Consider the following 24,874-nt stretch of genomic DNA (forward strand, 5'->3'; position numbering starts at 1 on the left):
TTGGGGACTGGGACCCTGGGAGAAATTCCCTGTTTTTTTCGATTAGCACCATAAGATCCTTAAGTCCATCTTACAAAATGTCAGATGGGTTCTAAGTTGAATGTCTCCACTGAAAGGACAGCACTTTCAACAAAACGATATAACCCCAATACTGTATTGGAGTACCAGCATCGACTGTGAGTTCCAAGTCCTTACATGGGCTTGAACTCACAACCTTTTACTCAGAGGCGAGAGAGTGCTTGCAACTGAGCAAGGTTGACAGGTGTCAGCCTGCACAAAGAAAGCATCCAGTGATTATGTCAGTAGTAGACATCATTACTACTCGGGGTTACTTAACAAAATGAAATAGCAATGAAATGAGACAGATCAGAGTTACATGAGAGGACTCACTTGTCTGTAATGTCCTCAGTGACTTTTCCAGAGTCTTACATTCTAAAAGTTGTATGATAATGGGTAGTATCAAATGGACATGACTAAATTAATTAAACCATCGTGTTATTTGAGAAAAATCACAGGAATAGGTTGTGTGGAGGACCTGCCTTTCCCATCAGTAGAGCAAATAGACTTAATCTTAAATGACTTAATGTTAGACATGCTAATCAATCCATTTGTCATAGGCTATTATTTGCCCGTTAGCAAATGTGTTGATATTTGGTAGTACAATCATAAAATGGGGTAATATAACTGTTTACCACCACATGTTAGTAAGTTTATGGCTGGCTTAACAGCTCCTACTATAGTGTATTTGTGTTTATTCCTCAGGGTGATAGATTAAAGACTCTCAGAAATCACTGTAAGACTAAATAATAATAATAATAATCCATGCATTTGATATAGTGCTATATCACATAACTAAAACATCTCAAAGTGCTTCACAGAATTTTTATTGTGAGTTGACTGAATTTGTTGGCAAGTATGCCATCTTTTATTACGCACACAACTCCAGGTGACTTGATCAACTTAGTCTACATGCACAATACTGCCTAGCGTAATGACAATGCTGATTTAATTGCAACAAAACATCAGCAGTGAGTTGTTTTAAAAAACAAAGAGACAAGCACAATTACCTAATGAACATCAGGGATATGATGTAGTCACTGCTAACGGAGATGGTCCAGTCACAGTCTTTGCCGTGAGGATATGGATGTGGGTAGTTCGGGGACAGAATGAATCCTGAAGAACTTGTCAGATTTCCTCCACATGGTGCTGAAAAATTAAAGATTTTTTAATTTGCACAAACTCTGTTAGAAATTCAACTATGTATGAATATGTGAACAAACCTCCAAGCCTCCAAATCCCTTTCCCATTCTCCTCTATTCACTTGTAGGTTCAAGCCCCATGTCGGGGCATAGTCTAGACGGACATTGCTGCATTGCCAGAATGGCAATTGGATGAAATTGTCCAGCCAATAATATAGCACCATCAAGTTGTTAATGTCACCAAAGACCAAATCAGTGAAGAATTAGGTTTTCCTCACTCCCAGCGTATTGTTCAATCTATCTGTTCATACCCTGAATTCCTGTGATGTCTAAGGGGGAGGAGTAAACTGGTTTTGAATCCAACATTAAGAGGGAGGTGAATTAATATTGGCAGAGATACAATCATTATCACAGGTCGCTTCAGTGCTCATGTCATTCTGTCTGCATATTGCAATTCATTTCCCACTCAGCTAATTTTTTATTTTATAACATTTTAAAGGTGGTATGAGTCAGTGATCCAAGAGATAACTGAAGTCACTGTCACCTTTATGTATTAATACACAGAAGAACTATGTGATGATTCAAAGCAATGTGAAAAACAAATGTAGCCATGAATATACTTTTGGAAATTAAACCACAGGGGCTAGTTCCAATTAAAATGAAAGTTTTTATTCACAGTGGCCGCTTATTACATCATCTGGGGAACTGGCTTGCAAGAGTTATTGAGTTTGACACTCTGAGCAAACAGAATTAACAGTTAAAGCAGTCAAAATTATATGATTAATAAAGCACCCTGAGAACTGAGGTTAATTCAGTTCTCAAAAGTGATTAAACTCAATATATTCTTCAAATTGATTTCTGATGATGTCTCACTCATTAATTAAGCAAAATTTTTTTTACATATATTAATAATGATTCCTGCATTTTATTTAACACCTTATCATGTCATCGGATCATCTCTAAGTGCTTCACAGGATATACTGTTTAGTGTAGTGACTATGTATTTGTAGGTGAGTGTGGTAGTCACTTTGTGCAAAGGAGTTTCACAAGCAGCCATGAAGTGAATGACCAATTTCATCTGGGGGAATTGTTGAGCAGGCCAGGAGAAATTTCATTCTCTTTTTGAATAGTGCCATGGGATCTTTAACAACCACCTGAACAGGTAGATGGGATCTTGACTTAATTTCTCATCCAGAGAATGGCACCTCCAACAATTTAACACTCCCCAAACACCTTGTTGGAGGGTCATCCTGGACTGTGAGTTCAAAATCCAAAAACATGGGGCTTAAACCCACAATCTTTTCACTCAGAAGCAGGTGTGCTACCAACTGAGCCAGGCTGGCGTCTGAAATAGTAGCAAAAAAACCACACAAGCTTCTTCATCATTCTACTAAATATTATGAAGAAATGCTCACCGTTGTTTTCTAAAACAACTATTTTTCTCTGTCTATTTTCTCTCACTCGCTTGTTTGCCTTCAGGCGAAAAATGATATATGTGATATAATAATTATCATCATTGATCATTTTCACACCATAGGACATCAGAGTTGAATATATTTAGCATTTTTTGACCTAACACTCCATTGCTGGGAAATAGAAGCATCTTTTGGAGGACATATTTTAACTAATATTCTCTACGTCATGGGAATTTCCAGGAGCAGAATGGCCCATGATGTGATATCACATTGGTTCTTTCCTGGAGTAATGTTTCACAGTAATCAATGACAACTTACCCCAAAAAATAATCATTGTATAATATGTAAAACATTAATGTCCCAAATGTCTTATTTTCTAGTCTTAAAACATAAATAATGTAGGTTGATTATTATACGCTGATCTGTAGTCAACAACAACAACAAGATTCCATTTATAGAGCGCCTTTCACATCGGGAGGACGTCCCAAGGCGCTGGACAGTTATGGAGGACCCGAGAAGGGGGGAAATGGTTAGGGTGAGGGGAGGGAAGGGAGGGAGCGAGGAGGGGGTAGAGAGTTGAGGGGGGAGCTGAAAGCACGGTCAAAGAGAAAGATCTTGAGACCGACCTTGAAGGAGGAAAGGGAGGAAGCAAGGCGAAGGCACTGGGGGATGGAGTTCCAGAACCTGGGGGCTGAGAAGTTGAAGGCCCGGCCACCGATGGTAGGACGGTTGGGGCGGGGGATGTGGAGCAGACCGGAGCCAGAGGAATGGAGTCATAACCAAATGGAAATAATAAAATGGATTTTTTAAGGGAATTTAAATTAAATCTCTTTAACTTGTTTATTTGCACCCATACACTGAACATAACTGAGCTAGTCATCCCCAATCAGCAAATATCTCTTCAGTAAAGTAACTGTGACTGCATATATCATATTTAAATGTAAAATTGCTTTGTAGTTTAATAAATATACCACAGAATAACGGCTTAGCTATCAGAACAAGAGTAATGTCTAACTTTTAACACTGAGAAGAATTTAGATATAGAATCACTTACCTATGCAGAACGGTGGGCTGGGCTGCCAGAAGTATCTATTGTCCACCTGAATGCAGGTAATTTTCTCCTCTCCCTGAAGCTCATAGCCAGCGTCACACTGGAAGATGACAGTATCTCCAGGTTCTCTCCCATCTCCATTCCTACTCCCATTCATGGGGACACCAGGGTCACGGCAGGCTGTGGCCACCGAGCCTAAGTGTTAAAAGTGGATAAATTATTGATACCATAATTTATTTGCGTTGTAAAATTAATAATTTAATATACTGTATATTTGGAGGACAATGCACCAGTAATTGATGCTTATATTAATCACCAACATGGTACAAATTCACTCTATTTCTTCTCAAAAATGAAAGTCCCTTCAGCATAACTTGAAGGACTGGCTCTGTAGGAATTTTCAAAACTGCGGTGTCTTCACCCCTCGTCAATACAATTTCATAGTAAAAACATAAAGCAAACTGCTTTCAGCAGTTCAAATTGGATGTGAGTGACATGAAGAGGTCTAAATTGTAAAGTTACAACCTGGATTTGAAAAGGATTCCCAGATACTGAATCCTGCGGGTAACCTAATATGCATTGAGCTGACCTAAGGGGACTCCTCTCTGACATGTGATCTCGAAGCAATTTCCTGGAGGTCAGTGTTACACAGGCTACTGGTGAGTTTTAATATTTAGGATGACATTCTACATATGCAAGTTTCACCTCCAATATTTAGCTACTCACGCCTAACAAAAGAACATGCAATTCCTGTTGTTTGAAATAACACATTTCTCATGAGGAGAATGACTCAAAGCACTTCACGGGCTTAAATGTAAAGTTTTTTTGGAGATCTTGGTAGCACACAGCAATGTCTCACAAACAACTGTGGCATGAACGATTAATTTTATCGGGGGGATTGTTGGCCAGGATACCAGGATAATTTACTCTATCTCACATTGACTGCAAAAATAACCTATCTTCTCCCCCCCACACACACCACCACCCTGTCCCACAATAGGAAGTTCCATTATAAAAAATGTAACACGTATCTTTAATAGCAGAAAGAAGTAAAGTACAGATAATGCAAGTGGATGCCACATTCTCATCATTCTCTGTGTAAATTGTGTCCTCCTACCTCCCTTTTTTGATGTGTTTCTAGTTATCTTAAATTTATGCCCATTAATTTTGGATTCATCACCAAGTGGAAACAGTTCATGTCCACCTTATCAAATCCTTTCATAATCAACCACCTCAATCAGATCCCCTTTGAATCAGACAATCTGCAGATAGAAAGATGTAATCTGTCCAATCTTGATAGCTGTATCCACTCAACCATGATAACATCCTAGCAAATCTACCATGGACTTTCTCCAATGCTACAATTTAAATTTCAAGAGGAATAGGGGAGAATGAAAAGATATGTAGACACAAGAGGACACTGAGAAGAAAGATATACTGTTGTGAAAGGCAACATATACTTGCCCTTATTTGAGCAGTAGTGCATTCACTTGTTGTAGTTTTCCAGAAAGGTTATTATCGAGACATGTCAAATGTTCACTACAGATTTGGAGTTGTGCTTTGCAATTCCAATTGCTCTGCCTATGGCTAACTTACCGCAGTCATCAATTTGTTTGCTTTTTTTGTCTCATGGGTCAGGCATCAGAAAGAGATTACAGTATAACTGATCAAACTACCATGTCTACCTTTGTTCACGAGGTGACTGATGCACTGTTTCACAAGCCTGACAGGTTCATTCATCTCTCCAAGTTACAAGAAACACAGAGTTAACCACATTGTGGCATTTTACAACATTGCAGGCTTTGCTCGAGAGCTATGCTTGGTTGACCATTTCCATGTATAACACAATGTTACCACCTTTGAGCTGCTTGTCCGGCTCGAATCAACTTACCCATCAGGGCTTTGGTTTGCAGGGTTAACAGGAGCTGAGTGCAAAGAGTCCCTGCCTCTAGTGACTGGTCTGCCCTTCTAAGTCCTGCTGATGAGCCAGGCTGACTGTGCTGTCATCAGCAGTGCCCTTGTGTACCGTAGACCCATCTGGTTCAGGAACTAGGACTCCAGAGTCCCACCGCCTCAGTTCTTACCTCCCATCATTCAAGGCCCATCTCAAAAGTTACCTCTTGGACAGATCTTTCGATCAGCTTTCCCTTCCCCACCCCACTGCTCCCACCCCTAGCTTGGGTGCTCAGCCAGCACTGTCAAGCTCTTTGAGATGTCCTCCTGACATGGAAGACGCAACACAATTGTAAGCTGTATTGTAGGAAATCGATTTGCAGTTTACAATATACGATTAAAGCATATTCTGCAATGCTATACATATTAAATAAGAGGCAAACTTCAGCTAGAACTGAGATTTTCACTTGCACTTTCTAACAAAAAAGTTTGCATTAACGCTCTGCCATATAACAGTTAATTTTTGAAAAAGGATTATAGAAAAGTTTCAAATCCAGGGATACATTATGCACAATTTCACAGCATGCTTGAGGGGATGCATTGTGTTGCGCTGCAGAAAGAATAACAGGAAACTGCAAAGTTTTCAATGGAATGGGAAGAAATTCGACAGATTAACTACAACACAACTCATAATAGTAAGAGAGCAACCAACCATGGTAGACAGTTTAGAGAGAATGTCAAAGGGAAAGCTTAGAGGTGGTACTGACAATAATCCCTTCAACTGATAGTGTTTGAACACATTGATTAATTCAGAATGGTTAGATTGTAAACAATATACAATTAAAAAAAAGTAATGTTCAGCTCTTTATGTTGGTGTGCAATTCTGAGTTCTATTGAACTGTAGAATAAGGAACAACAACAACAACAACAAGATTCCATTTATAAAGCGCCTTTCACGTCAGGAGGACGTCCCAAGGCGCTGCACAGTTGGGTAAAGGAAGGAAGAATAAGAAAGAAAATAAGATTTTTATAAACTCCATGACAGAACAAAGCACATCAAAGCATGAATCACCTACAATGACCTACATCTACAATGTCTATGTGCATCTGGTCTATCATTAAGTTAATATGAACATAAAACGCACAGCATCGGTTTTGCTTGCATTTTCAAATCTGGAACAGAACACGTGTATGGTAATGGCCATTATAAATAAACATTTATTGCTGATGTGTTTTTTTGAGAAGAATACAAACTAATCAGCAGCAAAAATGAAATAAGGTTTCTCCAGTTGAATGAGACTAATTGCTGTGGTCAAGGGCTCTTGGGGGCTATTTTCTGACAGACAATAATTTATTTAGTGTCAATTTAAAACTACTGGACCTGTCATTAATGCTTATTTGGGTGATGCTAACAGAGGGACTCTTTCTCACAGTGTGAATCACAGTGGTAAATGTTCACGATTTACAAGGATACCATTTACCTGCTAACTACATAGCGCAATGCAGCATGGAAACAGGCTATTTGGCCCAGCTAGTCCACAAAATATAGTTACTAGAACTTGCAATATATCATGTGAAGCACTTCGAGATGTGAAAGATGCTATCCTGAATGTAAGGATTATTAGTCTGTGACGGTGTTTATAATCCACACAAACCCCCATCGATTCTATTGCCCTTTTCTACTCTCCTCTATTGCCTACCTCCTTATGCATGTACCATGTTTTCTCTGAATTGGTGAAATCTCAAGTGGTAAATCTTACGTCACTATTTTAACTGCCTTGCAAATTCTTTCCGAACACATGGTTCAGGTTGAAATTCTGTCAACAATTTAAAGTCGGCACATTAATACTTGAGGAATTTTTGAATTACTCCTTCAAAGTTCCTGGAAGGTTCACTTTAATGGACAATTTGGAAGGCGGGTTAGAAATAATTTGCATCTTGGATTTATAATGTAACAGAAAAGAGTGCACTGAATAGTGAAGAGATGAAAGAGTTCAATCAACTCAGATACCGTGGGAAGAAATTCCCCCTGGATATAGATTCACTCAATTAACGTAATTGGGTAACGAATTGGGTAAAGACATTTTTCCACCTTTTGTGCAAAAGCTACTGACTGACATGCAGTGAAGTTCCAAACAGTTGGACACAATGGTTGAGTCCAGCAACGCTGGATTCTTTGCTGTTAGCAGTCATTGAGTAGCCGACTATTGCTGCTGACTCCTGACCATTTCAAGGATTGTATCAGATACTAGTTAATTAATTTTGAAGACAAATAGGCACTTACTTGAGAACTGCACAGCAAATCCAGATTTGCTTATGAAGAAGTCTGTATCAAACTGTATCGTGACAATGTTGAGAGTGCTGTGGATGCCATCAGGGATGAGTGATCCACTCAATTCTTTCAGAAGCATCTCATTCTCAGGAGGACCATCCCAGACTCGCAAGATATCATGAGATGCCTCCGTATCAAAGGCAAGAAGTTGGAGACTACAAACAGATGTAAAAATTAATCAAAACAGAGAGCATTGTTCATATTTCACAAGAGGATTGTGATTCCAATAGCAAAGCAAAATTACTGTCTTACACTGGGGTCTAATATATGACGTTCTCAAATGGAATTCCAAACACTAATCGTTTGCAACATACATTTTATTTCAGTTAACCATTTGAGGCCCAGAAACATGATTACTAATAAGTAATCCTTCCACTTGATGTTGTGCCGTAGCACATCATCAAAATGTCTTAAAGTACTTCACATCCTTTATGATAAAGTGTTGTGGCTCTGTATTTTGTAGAGGAAGGCAGCAGCCAATTTGCACACAGCAATGTCCTCCAAACAAAAATGTGAATGGCTAATTTTATAAGGGTATTGGCCAAGACGCTGGGAGAATCTCCTTTTTCTTCTCAAATAGTTCGATAGATTTTATCATCTACCCCAACAGATAGATGGGACCTTCGCACAACATCTCAAAAATGCAGAATCAGGGTAGATATTGTGAATCCACTAATTGTCTGTCCTGCATTGATTCTACTCTGAAGCTGGATTTATGCTGCATATTTAGTGTCAACTTGATTCAGAAAGCATATTAAATTGACCAGCATAAATATAGTAGTAATTGCTCACCAGTGCTTTGAGAGTTTGTAAGTGATTTACATAAGCATTGCAATGAACTGTGATGCACTACCTGTTAATCCATTCATTAATAAGGCATCAACGGACACTTCAGATGGATTTATTCTCATTTTATATTTTCACTGAAAAAGCTATGGTACCTGATAATATTTCCTGGATCCATTTCTATCGTCCAGATGCAACGAAGATTGTTGTCATATGGGAAAGGGTAGCCAGGGGATAGGATTCTTCCTGACGATTCGCCTTTGAACTGGCCTCCACACTCAGCTGACACAAAAACAACACTATATCAGGTATGATGACACAATGCATGGGGAGAAATTGCACCTACGTATAGATTAGTTATGTAGCATTTTAGAACATCGAGAATCTGGCAAAATTCTTCAACACAGCCTTAATCTTGAAGCTGTTTGTTCTGCTCCTTTTTAGGAAACGACACAAAACCATCTTCAAGGATAAGAATTAATTCAACAATTTGCCAAATATTGAACAGGCTAAACTGCTACACAAATAAAGTACATTTAGACCCAGTTAGAATTTATCCCCTATTTTAATAATAACCCTTGCATTTGATATAGCGCCTTATTACTTTGTTGAGACATCTCAAAGTGCTTCACAGGATATATTTAAAGTGGATTAACACAACAACAACAACAAAATTATATTGTATAGAGCCTTTTGCATCAGGAAGACGTCCCAAGGCATTGGACAGTCAGTGTTTTGGATCCGAGTTGGGGGTCGGGATTGGGGAGAGTGGAGGGCGGGTGAGGAAGCAGGGTGATCGAAAGCACGGTCGAAGAGGAGGGTCTTGAGATGGGTCTTGAAGGAGGCAAGGGGGGACACAAGGTGGAGGGACTGCGGGATGGAATTCCAGAGGGTGGGGGCAGAGTAGCAGAAGGCCAACCCACCAAAGGTAGGGCAGGAGAGGCAGGGGACGTGAAGTAGGCCGGAGCCTGCTGAGCGGAGGGAGCGGGCTGGATGGTAGGGGTTAGGAGGTTGCAGAGGTAGGGGGAGCAAGAAACATGGAGAGCTTTGAAAGTGAGGACCAGGATCTTGAACTGTATCCTCTGTGTGATGAGAAGCCAGTGGAGTTGGGGCAGAGGACACGGGCTGCAGAGTTCTGGATGATCTGCAGCCTATGGAGGGAGGTTTTGCGGGGGCCGGCAGCAAGGAGTTTGCATAGTCAAGCCTCGATGTAATGAATGTGTACATGAGAATTTCGACTCCTGCAGTGTGAGACAGTGGCAGATGTTGCGGAGGGGGTGATGGCAGAGCGGGTCAGTTGAGGGTCAAACAAGTTGCTAAGATTCCAGACTGGCTTAGTAAGGTGGAGTTTGCATCCATGGATGGTGATGCTGTCAGCGCCTGAGGTGTGTAGGCGCTGACGGGAGCCAATCAGGAGGGCCTCGGTCTTGTGGATGTTCAACGGAAGAAACAATAGCTTTGAGTGATTGGTTTTTAAATCAAATACTGCAGTGAACTATAACACAGCAGCCAGTTTGCATACAGCAATGTCCCAAAAATAAGCATGGAGTGAGTGGTCAATTGTATTTGTGGGATTGGTTGGCCAAGACACTGGGAGAAACTCTGCACATTTTGAATAGTACCATGGAATCTTTATTGTCAACCTGAACAGGCAGATGGGACCCCAGTTACTGTCTCTAATCTTTAATACTTAAGGAGACAGAGGAGGGCAACCAAAATGATTGAGGGGATGGAGGGACTGGACGAAGAGCGATTAAGTAAACTGGGCATGTTCACGCTGGAGAAGAGAAGATTGAGGGTTGAAAGGATTATTGTCTTTTAAGATTTTAAAGGGAATAGATAATGTAGACCATGATAAGCTGTTTTATCTTGTACTGAACAGTAGAACCAGAGGACATGGCCTGCGATTGAAGGGGGGCAAATTCAGAACAAATCTGCGGAAACACTACTTCAATGAGTGAGTACTAAACTTATGGAACAGGCTCCCTATGGAGATGGTGCAAGCAGAAAATGTTGTTTGTTTCAAGAACAAATTAGATAGATTTCTGCTAGAAAATAATATCTCGGGATACAGGACATAGTTTCGGACACGACATGTCAAGTGAATACTAGGATGGACCTTCGTCTTCTTTCACCTAGCAAATTGTTATGTTCTTATGGTATTTCGTAACAAGATTTCTTAATAAGGAATCATTTAGTGCAAACATTCATTCCAATAACTATATATATATCACGCCAGCCCGTATGTTGCAAACTCCAGGCCATATTATAGTTTTCCATTTCATAACCCCAGGTAATCATAGTAAAGCTTTGGAAAAAGAAATGTTATCTCCCACACAAGATATAGAATACATCTCAACTGATGCGTTGTAGTCCTTGCATTGATCGGCATCAAACATTTCCCTTCAGTTATACTTATTGAAAAGAAGACAAGTTCCATACCAATGCACGATGGAAGAGGATAATCCCAAGCTCTTCTTTCTCCAGTCATACACTTGAGAAGGCTGCTTCCATGTAGAGTGTACCCTGGATTACAACCATAAGAAATAGTGCTGCCAGCAAAGTGGCCCTGGTCACTGATTTTGTATCCGAACTGAGGCACACCAGGATCTTCACAGTGAGAGAGCTCAAACCCTGTGATGGGAGAGCAGAACAGTTACTGAGGCAGAACAGATATAATCCTGGCAACATGATCAGAACTGTCAGCATGCATAGCTTCAGAACTTGGAGACAAACCACTTGAGAAACTAAGAGATTTACCTTTTTGACAAAAAGCAAAGTAATATCAGAATGAATTTTCACACTAAAAAAAAGTCTTAAGTATTGCAGCACCAAATTATTTATTAGGTAAGATATTTAATTCTACATTCTCTTGTACAAAACAGTATGGCTCAAGGGAACAATCTCTTTTAATGTCTCCTCAAGTATTCTGCTTTTGAATAATTTATACTGTTATTCTCCACTGCTCCTTTAACCCTTTATTTTCATAAAACCAATTACATTAATAATAATAATGATTATATTCGACATAGTGCCTGATCATGCTGTTAAAACATCCTAAAGCTTTCAGTAAGAATTACTCCAAATTGTAGGGCGTGTCTAGTAGTAACTGAATGTGACAACCAATTTGGGCACAGCTGACAGCCATGACGTGAATGACTAATTGATATAATAATAACAATAATCCTTGCATTTGATATAGTGCTTCACAGAATATACTGTAAAGTGAATTGACTGTATATTTTGTGGGCGAAACGCTACAGCCAATTGCACACAGCAGTGTCCCACAAACAGTCGTGGATTGAGTGACCAAATAATTATTATTAAAACATTTTTTTGAAGGAATTATTACCCCAGGAAAAGCGATCTGCCAATTGACAAATTTGGGTTCTAACTTACTGCTAGGTAAACAGAGGCATATGGGGTTAGGAAATTTTCCTAACGTTTCACCCTACCCAGGAATCAAACACAGGTCCTCTCGCTTGCGAGGCGTGTGGTCTACCCACTGAGCTACAGGAGTCCACATCCCACAATATTCACAAGCTGGATGTGGAATGTTAATTGCAACTTCTAATTTTGCTGATTGTGAGTTTGTAAAAAAAAATACAGCAACATTTGAATCCTGAACATTGGCAAAGGCCTTCGGTCTGAATGTTTTGTCAAACATGTGCAGCTTTTTCTTTTTACCTTTGAAAATGTTTGCGGTTTTGAATTTCAAAATCCTGACTTGCCTAACCAGTCAAGAACTCATCAGACTTTTGTCAGTACTTTTCGGATTACTATGAGGACATGCCACCATTTACAAAAGTAATGCCAGTATTGCCTTATTTTAGAATGTAGATAAAGGCCCCCCTAAGAACTTTCACTTGGGTCCATATTTACTCTGTTAATAAAGCACTTCTAATTCTAGAGAGGATCAGGAACAGATGGCCAAGAGCCAATATTTGGGGACCTGAGTTTAACCAGCTAAAAACGCATAACTTGCCATTGAAACCCTTGTCTGACAAACTTCTCATTGTTTGTCCAACTACAACCAGACTATCAGCTCATTTTTTGGCTTGCATGTTTAAAAAGAGTGAGTAGGAAGAATCCATTCTCCTTGTAACTGGTCTCTCCCTCAAAATCCTCTGATGAGCCAGGCTGGCTGTTCTGTTTTCAGTAATGCCCTGGAGTATTATGGTCCTCCCTAGCTCTGGAACGGGAATACCGAGATTCCTGCAGAGGGTTGACCTGATTATGACTTGTTTTTCCATTACTCTGGAACCAGCTCAGCTCCAAAAAAAACTGCTTACCTCCACCCCAAGGAGGTCAGACACTAGTTGGTCAATTGTTATGCTTAAACCAACAATAGCTTTGAGTGATTGTTTTTTAAATCAAATCCTGTAATGCATTGTTTCATGTTTACATCACCAACACAAAAATCAATTAAGTTTGACATTAAATAACAAATCAATTATACTCTTGTACTCAAACCTCTCAACTGTATTATGGCCTTAGCTCCAACACAAACATACAAACAAATTCAGGCAGAGCTCATGTTTGCTGTTCTGGAATCTATCTTCATTCTGCTTGACCTCTAAACATAAAATGCTAATTTGCTTAAATTGCAAGTGTTCATAAAATGGCCTTGGGTACAGAGTTTGGAATCTTATTCTGTTTTAACAATTCTCTGAAACGTAATTGTTGATTACTCTGGGAGTCTTTGATTCCTCAATGAGGTCACCCACATTCAGTGGCTCATAAATTAATCTTCCAAATCCAAGTTATTCATTCACAAATCAATTATGCTAACCTTGTCCCTACAAAAATCCTTGAACACATCTTCACATTCCCATGAGCTGATTTTTATCCCACTGCCATTCACAGACATTGTGCTAGATGGGTAGGAATGTCAAAGGGCAGATTCCGGAGCCCTGAATGTTATCCATTCCTGCCACAAAACAAGATGAAATCGAACACCCATAGCAGCCAAAATTCTCTCATAGTTTTAGTTTACAAAACAAGAACATGTTTTCTTTTGATCAGCCAGGTGTCTGGGATATGCAGAAACTCATCACCATGCCTGAATATTCAAACCTGCCTGAGAGTTTATAATCCACCTATAAATGGAGATTTATTTGTGTCTGTAATGGGATGTGCATTGGTATACTGCAGGAATTTTTCCAACTAAAACTGCATAACTTGCTACTGAGGCGTCTGCCAAATGTCCTGCTGCTTGTCTAACTTTCCTGAATGCCCAAACTACTGTCCCGTTACAACATGATTGTTGCTTAAATTAGTCAAACAGCTTTGCCATGGCCACTCTTCTTGTAACCATTTTGAGTCACTAATTACACAAATAAATACTCTGTATCTATCCTGAAATTCCTCTTCTCAACCCTGAACTCAGGCCCTCTTTGTTTCGTTGCCTAGAGTTAATGCTCTATTTCACAGTTTTTTTTCTTTTCTGAGAAAATGCAGACAACATTTTCTGTAAACCTGCTTCAAATGTTCAATGGTTCAGACTTAAAGAAAAATTGTATGTAATCCATTGTAGCTCTATGATAACTGTAAAATTCCAACTGCAACCCAGCATGTTGATGTTCACAAAATCTGGTTGTTGTACAGAAAAGTAATGAGTTCCCTTGACCATAATGGTACCAAGCTGTTTTGCTGAAGCACTCACCAGTGTAAACAAGCTGAAAGCCTTCATCAGTTTCTTTGGAGTCCGTGTTGAACTCCAGCCACAGGTGATTAGACGTGCTTGTCAAAGTCAATCCCATCATCCCAGTGCCGGTGTAAGCACCCAGAAGGTGAGTGGTGCTATCTTTCCCATCGTAGACCTATTAAAAGGAAATAAATTATAGTTTTACTTCTGCAAAATGCAGAACAGCTGCGGAAATGCAATGGAGCTAAAGACAAGTAAATACAACATTGTTACATTTGCCGTATTATTGTTATACTGCAGTATGACAGCTCCATGAGGCACAGCAGATAATTAGCCCCTCAAGGAAACAAAATTGAATCCTTGGGGCAAATTCAAATTCTTCCTACAAAGGTTTGCAGATAAAAAAAGCCCAATTTCAAAAGGTTTACAACTCCACAGGGCCAATTCCTCCTCACAGCGTTTCTCACGGCTGCATCTTGTCTTTCAACTCTCTTATCACTGAAGTGGTGAGGTGGTTGCTATTGGTCAACAAACCTTCAGGCACATGGTTGATCATTGGTTTAGGGTTGTCTGTGGGACCCTCAGAAATAATAAAATAATCCTTGCATTTGATATAGTTCTTTTCATTTTGCGAGGATATCTCAAAATGCTTCCAGGATATGCAATGAAGTGTGGTAATTGCATATTTTGCAGGTGAACTTTCCTAGAACAAATGGCTGCCACATTTCTTTACTCAAAACAGTCACTGAGCTTGACAATAATTACCTGCGCATGTCTCAACTAACTGTACCTCTTTGCCTCCACCCTTGTCTCTAGGACCACTGCTGTCCTGACAGACTGTCTGTCAGACATTAGGTCCTGGATGAGAGCTAACTTTCTTCAATTGAACATCAACAAGACTGAGGCTCTCCTTATTGGCTCCCGTCAGCGCCTCTACACGTTGCACACTCCATGGTTGCACACTCCACCTTGCTAAACCAGTCCGGAACTTTGGGGCCTTGTTTGATCCTCAACTATCCTTCCTATCCCACATCTATGCCATGACCCGCTCTGCCTTACTCCACCTCCGCAAGATCGCCTGGCTCCACCACTGTTTCACTCCACAAGCTGCCGAAACTCTCATACACGCTTTCATTACATCAAGGCTTGACTCTGCAAATTCTTTGCTTTTTGGCCTCCCTAACTCCTCTAACATAGGCTTCAGATCATCCAGAACTCTGCAGCTCATGTCCTCTCCCGCACTAGGCTCCGTGACCTGTCACTCCCATCTTCTCCCGACTCCACTGGCTTCCCATCATACAGAGGATACAGTTGAAGTTCCTGGTCCTCAACTTCAAAGACATCCATGGTCTTGCTCCCCCCTACCTCTGTGAACTCCTAAACACCCTACCAACCTGCTTGCTCCCTCCACTCAGCGGGCTCCGGTCTGCTTCACATCCGCGCCTTACTCGCCCCACTATTGGCGGGCGGGCTTTCTGCCACTCTGTCCCCACCCTCTTGGACCCCATCCTGCAGTCCCTCTGCCCTGCCCCCTCCTTTGCCCACCTCCCTTGCCTCCCTCCGCCTTGCCCCCTCCTATCTCAAGACCCTCCTCTTCGACTGTGCTTTAATTTTATTATATTCAGCAATCATTTCAGTGAAATGTGTTTCCTGTGTGAAGACTGTTTTTTACAGCCTTGGCATTAGTCAACGCTGTGAAGTGCTGTGAGACATTATCCAACGTATATATAAGTCACTATATAAATGCAAGCTGATTTTTCACTGGCATGATTTGGTTTACCATGTATAGTAATTCAAAATAATGCCATCTCAATGGCAAATTTACTCAGCAGTCCACATTCACTTTGGGTGGGCCAAGCCTTGAATATACCAGGATCACTGCTTGAAGGCACTGAATGCTCTACAAAGGGGTTTATTGTTTGAGTGAAAGATTGTACCTATCCTTTGCTGGCATCCTTTGAATGTGCAAAGGATCATATGCCAGATTTTTACACTATAGAAGAGTCTTACAATGATATCATCAGATATAACTGATTTAGGATGCAGGAATAAGAATTTAATTCATGTTTCCTGTATTCATTTGGAAGATACTGAACAAGTATACATTGAATAGAAACTTTTAGTCACTCTGCCTCGCCCCCTCCTTAGCCTCCTTCAGGTCCTGCCTCAAGACCTTCCTTTTCGACCATGCCATCGGCCACGCCACTTCCCCTCCCCTCCCTTCTCCCTCCTTGACCCCAGCTCAGATCTGAAATGCTGTACAATGTCCAGCGCCTTGGGACGTCCTCCCGACGTGAAAGGCATTATACAAATGTAATCTTGTTGTTGTTGTTGTTTTACAGTTCATCCATGACATGGGACTGACTGGAGGTATCCGCATCTCTTAGACACATGTAGTTAATCCAACTATATCCCAAGAAATATGCAAAAAATAAGAATTCACTTTCAGAACAAAAACAATCATAAAATAAACTTAATTTGAGACGGTTTGCAGAAACTATAGGTAAATCTAACTTATCCATTCTGCATTAAAATAAATCCTCAAGGAGAAACATTCTATTAAACCTTTGCCACAAAAGAAAAACATAAACATTCTCTTTTGTCACTGTTTCCAAGTTGTTGCTTGCCGGTCACTCAAATCAGCATTTCCCTAGTTTCAACATTTGTGTACTTTTTCATCTCTGCAACATCAGAACAGATAATCACAGATCAATATATCAGGCAGGGATAGGAAAATGGATATATCAATATATTTCACCTACAAATAAAGGGACACTACAATTTATAATAAAAACCTGGTGAAGTGATTTCACTGAGACGTTTTCGACAACGTGATAAAGGCAGTGCACCAAATGCAAAGCTGCTTCTTTATCAAATGGAATTCTCTGCCTCAATTCCTCCTCCTTGACTGTTTTCAGATCACACCTCAAGACTTTCCTTTCAGACGTTGCCTATGGTCACCTCGCCTTTCTCTTTGGTTCCAGCAAGCTCCGTGACTGTTAAGGACTCTGAGATGCTATCCTCCATTAAGGGCAGTATATAAATTCAAGTTGTTGTTGTATTATATTATTATGTATTGAAGCTCTGTGGCAAGATCCCATATCAACCTATCCTCTCCCTCTGCTTAGCAGGCTGCAGCCTGCTCCACGACCCTGCCCTGGCCACTGCACGATCGGTGGTCAGGCCTTCAGCCTCCCTTTGGAACTCAATCCCACATTCCCTTTGCCTCACTCCTTCCATTACCTCCTTCAAGACATGTTTCAAGACACTACCCTTCGACTGTGCCTTCGGCCACCCTCCTATCCTCCAACCTCCCTGATCCTAAACCCCCTGCTCAGGTCCAAATCCCTGACGATCCAGCGCCTTGGGACATCTTCCCGATTTGAAAGGCGCTATACTAATATGATTTTATATTGTAATTTTGTATTGTATTGTAATATGTGAAACAAGTTCTGTTTTTTATCTCTTCATTTTCAAAGTTACAGAAACTCAGAAGGCACATATGTTGAAATCAACGATATTCACCAAACAAAAAAGCATTCTTTAATTCTATTATGTTCTCAGAATGTAAAATAGCCCCTTTGGGAAACTGAATTCCAAGCAATTTGTTTTCTCTCTTTTTATATATGCTGCTGAAAATCCAAAATGTCATGCTGACTAGATTATGGTTTCCATTGGGGAGACAGATCCAACCTCAATGCATTAACTTTCTTGTTTTGGGGCCAAGGTCACAAATTCTAGATTTTGTTCTGTGACTTCTGTCACCAGAGTAAGGGATAAGAGAGAAGCTTTTTCCCTAACAAAAATAAAATGAGACACAAACATTCCACTTTTAAAATATATTTCGGGGGGTGGGGAGGGAGTAAAGTGATTTAAATGTTACCATTAAATGGGAAATTAAATCGAGGGGAATGTGAAGATTCAGAACTATTCTTTTTTTTCAAAATGTATGATTTCCCTGGAGAGAGGAATCATCACTTTACACAGTACCAGAGGCCCCTTTTGTCCCATACCACAATCAGTATTAAAATAAGCATTTGTTCTTCAAATAAATATTATTTTTATAACATTGGAGGTTAAATTAGTAGTATTTCTTAACTGGATTCCTTTATAAGTATGTGGCAAGACTCAGGTTTCTTAGCCCATGTGCCAAACTTCTAGGCTTGATCTTACATCTTGATTTCAAGATCCTCATCCTCACCTACAAGGCCATTCACGGCCTTGCTCCCTCCTGCCTCTCCGACCTACTATCCCCCTACCTACCTGCCCGTACCCTCCGTTCCTCCGGCTCCGGTCTGCTCCACGTCCCCTGCCCCAATCGCCCTACCATCGGTGGTCGGGCCTTCAGCCTCTCAGCCCCTAGGCTCTGGAACTCTATCCCCCAGTGCCTTCGCCTTGCTTCCTCCCTCTCCTCCTTCAAGGCCGGTCTCAAAACCTTTCTCTTTGACCGAGCCTTCAGCTCCCCTCTCGACTCTCTTCCCCCTCCTCGCTCCCTCCCTTCCCTCCCATCACCCTGACCATTTCCCCCCTCCTCGCTCCTTCCCTTCCCTCCCCTCACCCTGACCATTTCCCCCCTCCTCGCTCCCTCCCTTCCCTCCCCTCACCCTGACCATTTCCCCCCTGCTCGGGTCATGACCCAACTGTGCAGCGCCTTGGGACGTCCTCCTGACGTGAAAGGCGCTTTATAAATGGAATCTTGTTGTTGTTGTTGTTGTTGTACATGAATTAACTTTTGTGATGAGGCTGTGGAGGCATTTGTAGGTGAGAAGAAGGATCTTTAATTTGTATCTCCAGCAGGTTGTATCTACAATGGGTTGCAGCTATTGGTATCTAATTTTGTTTATACTAGAGAGTTTCTTCTGGTGTCCTAGCTAGCAATCCCCTGAATAAAATTGGCAATTCACTTTGTAACTGTTTGTGGGACATTGCTGTGTGCAAAGTGACAGAGTCAAGACACCAAGCAAGGGAGAAGGGTGGAGAGGGAGGGAGAAGGGGAGAAGACCAAGAGGTAGGTTTTAAAATATGACAAAAAGACACAGTAAATGAAAGAAAGAGGTAGATGGAGTTCCAGAGATTTGGGGGCAAAGAAGCTGAAGGTTTGGCCACTGATGGTGGCGCAGATAGAGTAGAGAACATACAGCAAATCCGATGGGCGATCAGAAGAAGGAGGTGGGAGAAGCTCACAGAAATAGGTAGTGGCTGGGATGAGAAGAGGGCCAAGGTGAACTTGGTTGAGGGTGATCCGTATGGAGACAAGGAGACAGCGGAGAATGGTGAGGACTGAGAAGATGAGTGTGCAGAGTTAGACGCCGACAGCAGAGTTTTGGGATTATCTGGAGTTTATGGATGGTGGATTAGATGGACATTGAGGATATTTATATAAATCTGATCAGCAGCTTACTGCTTTGCAAATTATTCCTTCCACAGACAAAATAATCCATGAATTCATCTCTCTATTTAGTTATTTTATATTCAAAGGAAAATGATGTGAAAGGTGCAATAACATCTTTCGTATCATGAGGCAAACTCAAAATACTTAACAAGAATTAGCGTCACAACGATTTTCTTCTTTAACTTAAATATATTTAAAAATCTTCTAATGGCTCAAGATACGATTGATTTGACCAAACATCTCGAGGGTTGATCAAATAACTCAATAGTCAAAAAGTCGAAGCTGGAATTGTGATCTTTTCCTGAATGTAAATATATATCAAAATGCATGGATGCCTGCAACATATCGGATTTGTGTACCGGGCTTTCACCAGAACAAGGTATGACTAATTTTCTTGTAGGATTTAGTCTGCAACCTAAGAAACAATTTAAGCTGCTTTGTAATGCGATTTTGTCAGTGCCTGTAGAAAAAAAAGATATGAGTAGTTTGACTGGTATCGCTCTAAAATCTCACCAGCAGGCAATACATTATTTCGCTGATAAGTGGTTTATTTCAAGTAGGTTATTGAGCAATCTTGATAAAAAGGGGTGGGGGAACCAGACATCAATCACATCAATGAAACACAATAAGCTTCGTATTAAGGATATTAATATACATACTTTATCCTTCTTTTGAAAACAAATTGGATAATAATGTAGTTTTAATGCATGTTTACGATTTCAACTCTACTTTCCATTCAGTGTTAAACCTTCCTGGGAGAGCAGGATGCTGATAATGATCTCCTTGGACCTGATCTGACTCCAAGATGATCTGCTTGGCAATGCAATGTGGGAATTGATACAACCCTGTGGCTTTCAGTTGTCTGGTTCCTGAGCCATGCAATTCTGCAGGATTCCAGGGCATTCCAGCCAGTTTAATTCAATGGTAGTTCAATGTCAGGATTTGGATGTGAAGCGTGGTCGCTGGAAGCATTTCCACCATAAAGCCAAGGCCATAATAAATAGGATAGTCCTGGTTGGACAAACAGAGAGGAGCTTGCCAGACAGAATTATGGCTTCATTTCTGAAACTTCACAATTTCCCAAAAATCATAAACTGACATTATTTGCTTGTTGCCCTTTTTTCTCAGAATAAGTTAAAAGCTAGCAATTCATTATGTCTTGATTCAGATACAGGATGCATTGCAAGGAGTAAAATAAAATTTTAATTTTCCCACTAGGTAGTGTGCATTTCACGACTGAAGATAAAAATCATATTTCACTGCTCTTTATAGTTTATTCAATTTGAAATGTTCAACGTGTTCTTATAATTAGATAACTTAAGATTAAATTTGAATTTTTCAATTTGTTTTAATAAGGACTATACATTAGACTATATTAGTGAAATGGGAAAAACAAAGCTTTTGAAGTGCTTTGAGATGTTCTCCCAACAATAAAAGGTGCTATATTAAAATCGAGGAGATACGTTCAGCCACCTCAGCCTGGTCCACAGCCACCCCACATCACCTCTCTCCAACCCCTCCACCCATCCCTCCCATACTCCTTCAGCCCTATCTGTCCCTCCTCTCTCACCATGACTGTCCGCAAACTCAAACCCACCACCTGCTCCCTTGATCCCATTCCCACCTCTCTCCTCATCTCCCAGCTCCACCTTCTGGCCCCTCTTCTGTCCGATGTCATCAAACTCTCCCTGTCCACCAGTACAGTTCCCACCCCCCCTAATAACAGCCGTCATCACGCCCATCCTGAAAAAACCTTCCCTGGATTCATCCTCCTCGCCAGCTACCGCCTCATCTCTAACCTCCCATTCCTCTCCAAGGTCCTGGAATGAGTCACTGTGTTGCAGCTCCTCTCCTTTCTCTCCCGCCATTCCCTCTTTGAACCCCTCCAATCTGGCTTCCGCGTTGCCCACAGCACGGAAACAGCTCTGGTCAAAGTCACTAATGACATTCTGAACACCTGTGATCAGGGCTCCCTCTGCCGCCTTGTCCTAACCTCGACCTCTCTGCTGCCTTTGACACTGTCAAGTACTCCATCCTCATACACCGCCTCTCCACTTTACTCACTCTTCGCGGACCTGCCCTTGCCTGGTTCAATTCCTATCTCTCTCACCGTCTCCACTTCGTTGCCTCTAACGGTTTCTCCTCCAGCCCCCGCACTGTCACATCTGGCGTCCCCCAGGGCTCTGTCCTTGGCCCTCTCCTCTTTAATATCTACATGTTCCCTCTTGGTGACATCATCCGCAGACATGGGGTCAACTTCCACATGTATGCGGATGACACCCAACTCTATCTTTCTGCCTCCACCCTCAACTCCAGGACCACTGCTGTCCTGACAGACTGCCTGATTGGCTCGCGCCAGCGCCTCTGCACCTCAGGCTCTGGCAACATCAACCTCCATGGTTGCACACTATAACTCACCAAGCCAGTCAGGAACCTAGGTGTCTTGTTTGACCCTCAACCATCTTTTCTTCCCCGCATTCAAGCCATGACTCGCTCTGGCTTCCCTCACCTCCGTAACATCCCTTGACTCCATCTCACCCCTCAAGCCGCTGAAACTCTTGTTCATGCCTTTATCACCTCCAGGCTCGATTATGCAAACGCCCTGCTTGTCAGCCTTCCCAACTCCTCGCCCGTGTCCTCTCCTGCACCAAACTCCGTGACCCCCATCTCCCCCACTCTTGCCCGACTCCACTGGCTCCCTATCCTTCAGAGGATCCAGTTCAAGATCCTGGTCCTCACATACAAAGCCCTCCATGGCCTTGCACCACCCTACATCTGTCACCTCCTAACCTCCTACTAACCCGCCCGTTCCCTCCACTTAGCTGGCTCTGGCCTGCTCCATGTCCCCCAACCCACCCGCCTCACCATTGGCGGGAGAGCCTTCAGCCACTCTGCCCCCAACCTCTGGAATTCCATCCCCCAGTCACTCTGTCTCGCCCCCTCTTTAGCCTTCTTCAAGTCCCGCTTCAAGACCCTCCTCTTCGACCATGCCATCGGCCAGCCCCTTTCCCCTCCCCTCCCTTACCCCCCAATTCCAGTTCGGGTCTGAAATGCTGTACTCTGTTCAGCGCCTTGGGATGTCCTCCAGATGTGAAAGGCGCTAAACAAATGTAATCTTGCTGTTGTATATCAAATCCAAGGATTATTAATTATAAATGCTGAAATTGTTTAATCGTCCACCCTGAACAGGCAGACAGAACCTCAGTTTAATGTCTTGACTGACAGATGGCATCTGCAACAATACAGTACTGTGTTAGAGAGTGCTAACCAACTGAGCCAAGCTAACACCGATTTCTCGAGCAGCACTCTGGCTTCTGAAGTTGCTTTACTGAAGAATAAAAACAGAATGAGTTGGTGTGAGCCATTACCCATGCAATACCACTTCAATTAGAAACTAAAATGACGCTGGGATAAGGCAATGCTACTTTAAGTTAACTGACCTGGAAATTCACATTGCAAAATGTGATCTGTCAGAAAATATATCTACCAAACACTCTACCCTGCTGTTACATTTTCATGGTGTGCTTAATGGCATGGTAGTTAATTTTAATAAGTGGAGCATGATAACATTGATGGGTAATTCATACACAAATAGCAAGGACATGTTTATTGACTACTGAGCACTCACCACATTTCATTAAGTCGAGACTATAATTTTTCTTTCATTAAACTGGCAGCACATAATTGGGAGGCATATCATCTGTAACTATTTTGTCAGGAGTCAGGAGGTATGGAATAGTTAGTGTTTTCCTTGATGTTATACTCTGACCATTATAAAGACATCCAAACTTAGTGACAGACATCTCAAAAGGTACCAGGATTTGCCCAATATAATAATCCAGTGTCAGGTAGCAAGCAGCTTGTTCAGAATATGCTGTGTGGCAGTAGCAAAAATAAATTGTTAATAAATAAAATCAGCAATACTGAAGCAAAACTTACATTCTTCTTTGGGTGACTGAAACATGCAGAAACCCATCTACCTTTCTGAAATGCCTTGGGATGTCTTCCTGACTTGAAAAAAGCTAGATAAACGTAAATTTGTTGTTGTTCTTAAAGAGTATCTAAACCAGAGTTCCACAAATGTTTGCCACCCATACAATAAAAATTTCCTGTGCTGGAAAGGAACATAATTTCTCTCCCAAGAGGGATGTATCATGCTTACCTAATTTGCAATAATAATATAATAATAATCCTTGCATTTGATATTGCGGCTTATCACGTCTTTGAGATGTCTCAATGCATTTCACAGAATATATTGTAAAGTGAATTGAATGTATATTTTGTGGACGAAATGCGGTAGTCAATTGTGCACAGCAGTGTCCCATAAACAGTCATGGATGAGATCGGATGGGTCAAAGGACCTTCTTTGTCCTAACCAAATTTGTGATCCTGTAATCTTGTTTTGGTCAGCTAGGTATATGACACCCACCCATATTCAAGTGTATCCAACAGAGAGAAAGAGAGAGAAAACGAGAGTGTGTATGTGTGTGGGGGGTGGTGTGCGGAGGGGAGGGATAGCCAAAGGAACCAGCCTTTAATTATTACTGGTTTGAATTATAAGCCTCATATTGCAGCAGACTGAGAATTAGCACATCATATACAGCAGTTCAGCCCAATTATTTCAAATGCAGGAACATTAACTAGAAGAAGATGCTATAAGCATGACTTTTAAAGAAAAAAGTATACATGACAAGGAAACACATAAATGCACAGGATTATGAGATGAAACAATATAATAATAATCCTTGCATTTGATATAGCGCTTTGTCACTTCTTTGAGACGTCTCAAAGTGCTTCACAGAATATACTGTCAAGTGAATTGACTGTATATTTTGTAGGCGAAATGTGGCAGCCAATTGCGCACAGCAGCGTCCCACAAATAGTTGTGGATTGACCAAATTATTATTATTATTTTTGAAGGAATTATTACCCCCATGAAAGCCATCCACAATCGACTAATAACCGGGTTCCTACTTACTGCTGGGTAAACAGAGGTGTGTGGAGTAAGGAAACTTGCCCAACTTTTTGCCCTGACAGCAATCAAACTCAGGTTTCTCACTTGCGAGGCGAGCGCTCTAACCGCTGAGCTATAGAACTCCACACATGAGACACAGGTTGTCAAGGCTTGTGGATCTAAGAAATTGTGATGAAGTACACCT

At 41.3% G+C, this 24,874-nt stretch overlaps 1 protein-coding gene across 1 annotated transcript in view; it reads right to left on the reverse strand.

Moving 5' to 3' along the window:
* The window catches only part of csmd3b (CUB and Sushi multiple domains 3b), a 773,500-nt gene that overhangs the window by 137,620 nt on the left and 611,006 nt on the right, over nucleotides 1–24,874 (reverse strand). Inside the window, exons 23-28 of the mRNA XM_042331884.1 lie at nucleotides 14,342–14,498; nucleotides 11,119–11,310; nucleotides 8,832–8,958; nucleotides 7,843–8,045; nucleotides 3,669–3,860; nucleotides 1,068–1,206 (exon numbers count right to left, since the gene is read on the reverse strand). Of these exons, the coding sequence (XP_042187818.1) occupies nucleotides 1,068–1,206; nucleotides 3,669–3,860; nucleotides 7,843–8,045; nucleotides 8,832–8,958; nucleotides 11,119–11,310; nucleotides 14,342–14,498 (1,010 nt within the window). The remainder of the gene's footprint in view (nucleotides 1–1,067; nucleotides 1,207–3,668; nucleotides 3,861–7,842; nucleotides 8,046–8,831; nucleotides 8,959–11,118; nucleotides 11,311–14,341; nucleotides 14,499–24,874) is intronic.

This window comes from Callorhinchus milii, unplaced genomic scaffold, assembly GCF_018977255.1.
Source record: "Callorhinchus milii isolate IMCB2004 unplaced genomic scaffold, IMCB_Cmil_1.0 Scaffold2, whole genome shotgun sequence".
NCBI classification, from domain to species: domain Eukaryota; kingdom Metazoa; phylum Chordata; class Chondrichthyes; order Chimaeriformes; family Callorhinchidae; genus Callorhinchus; species Callorhinchus milii.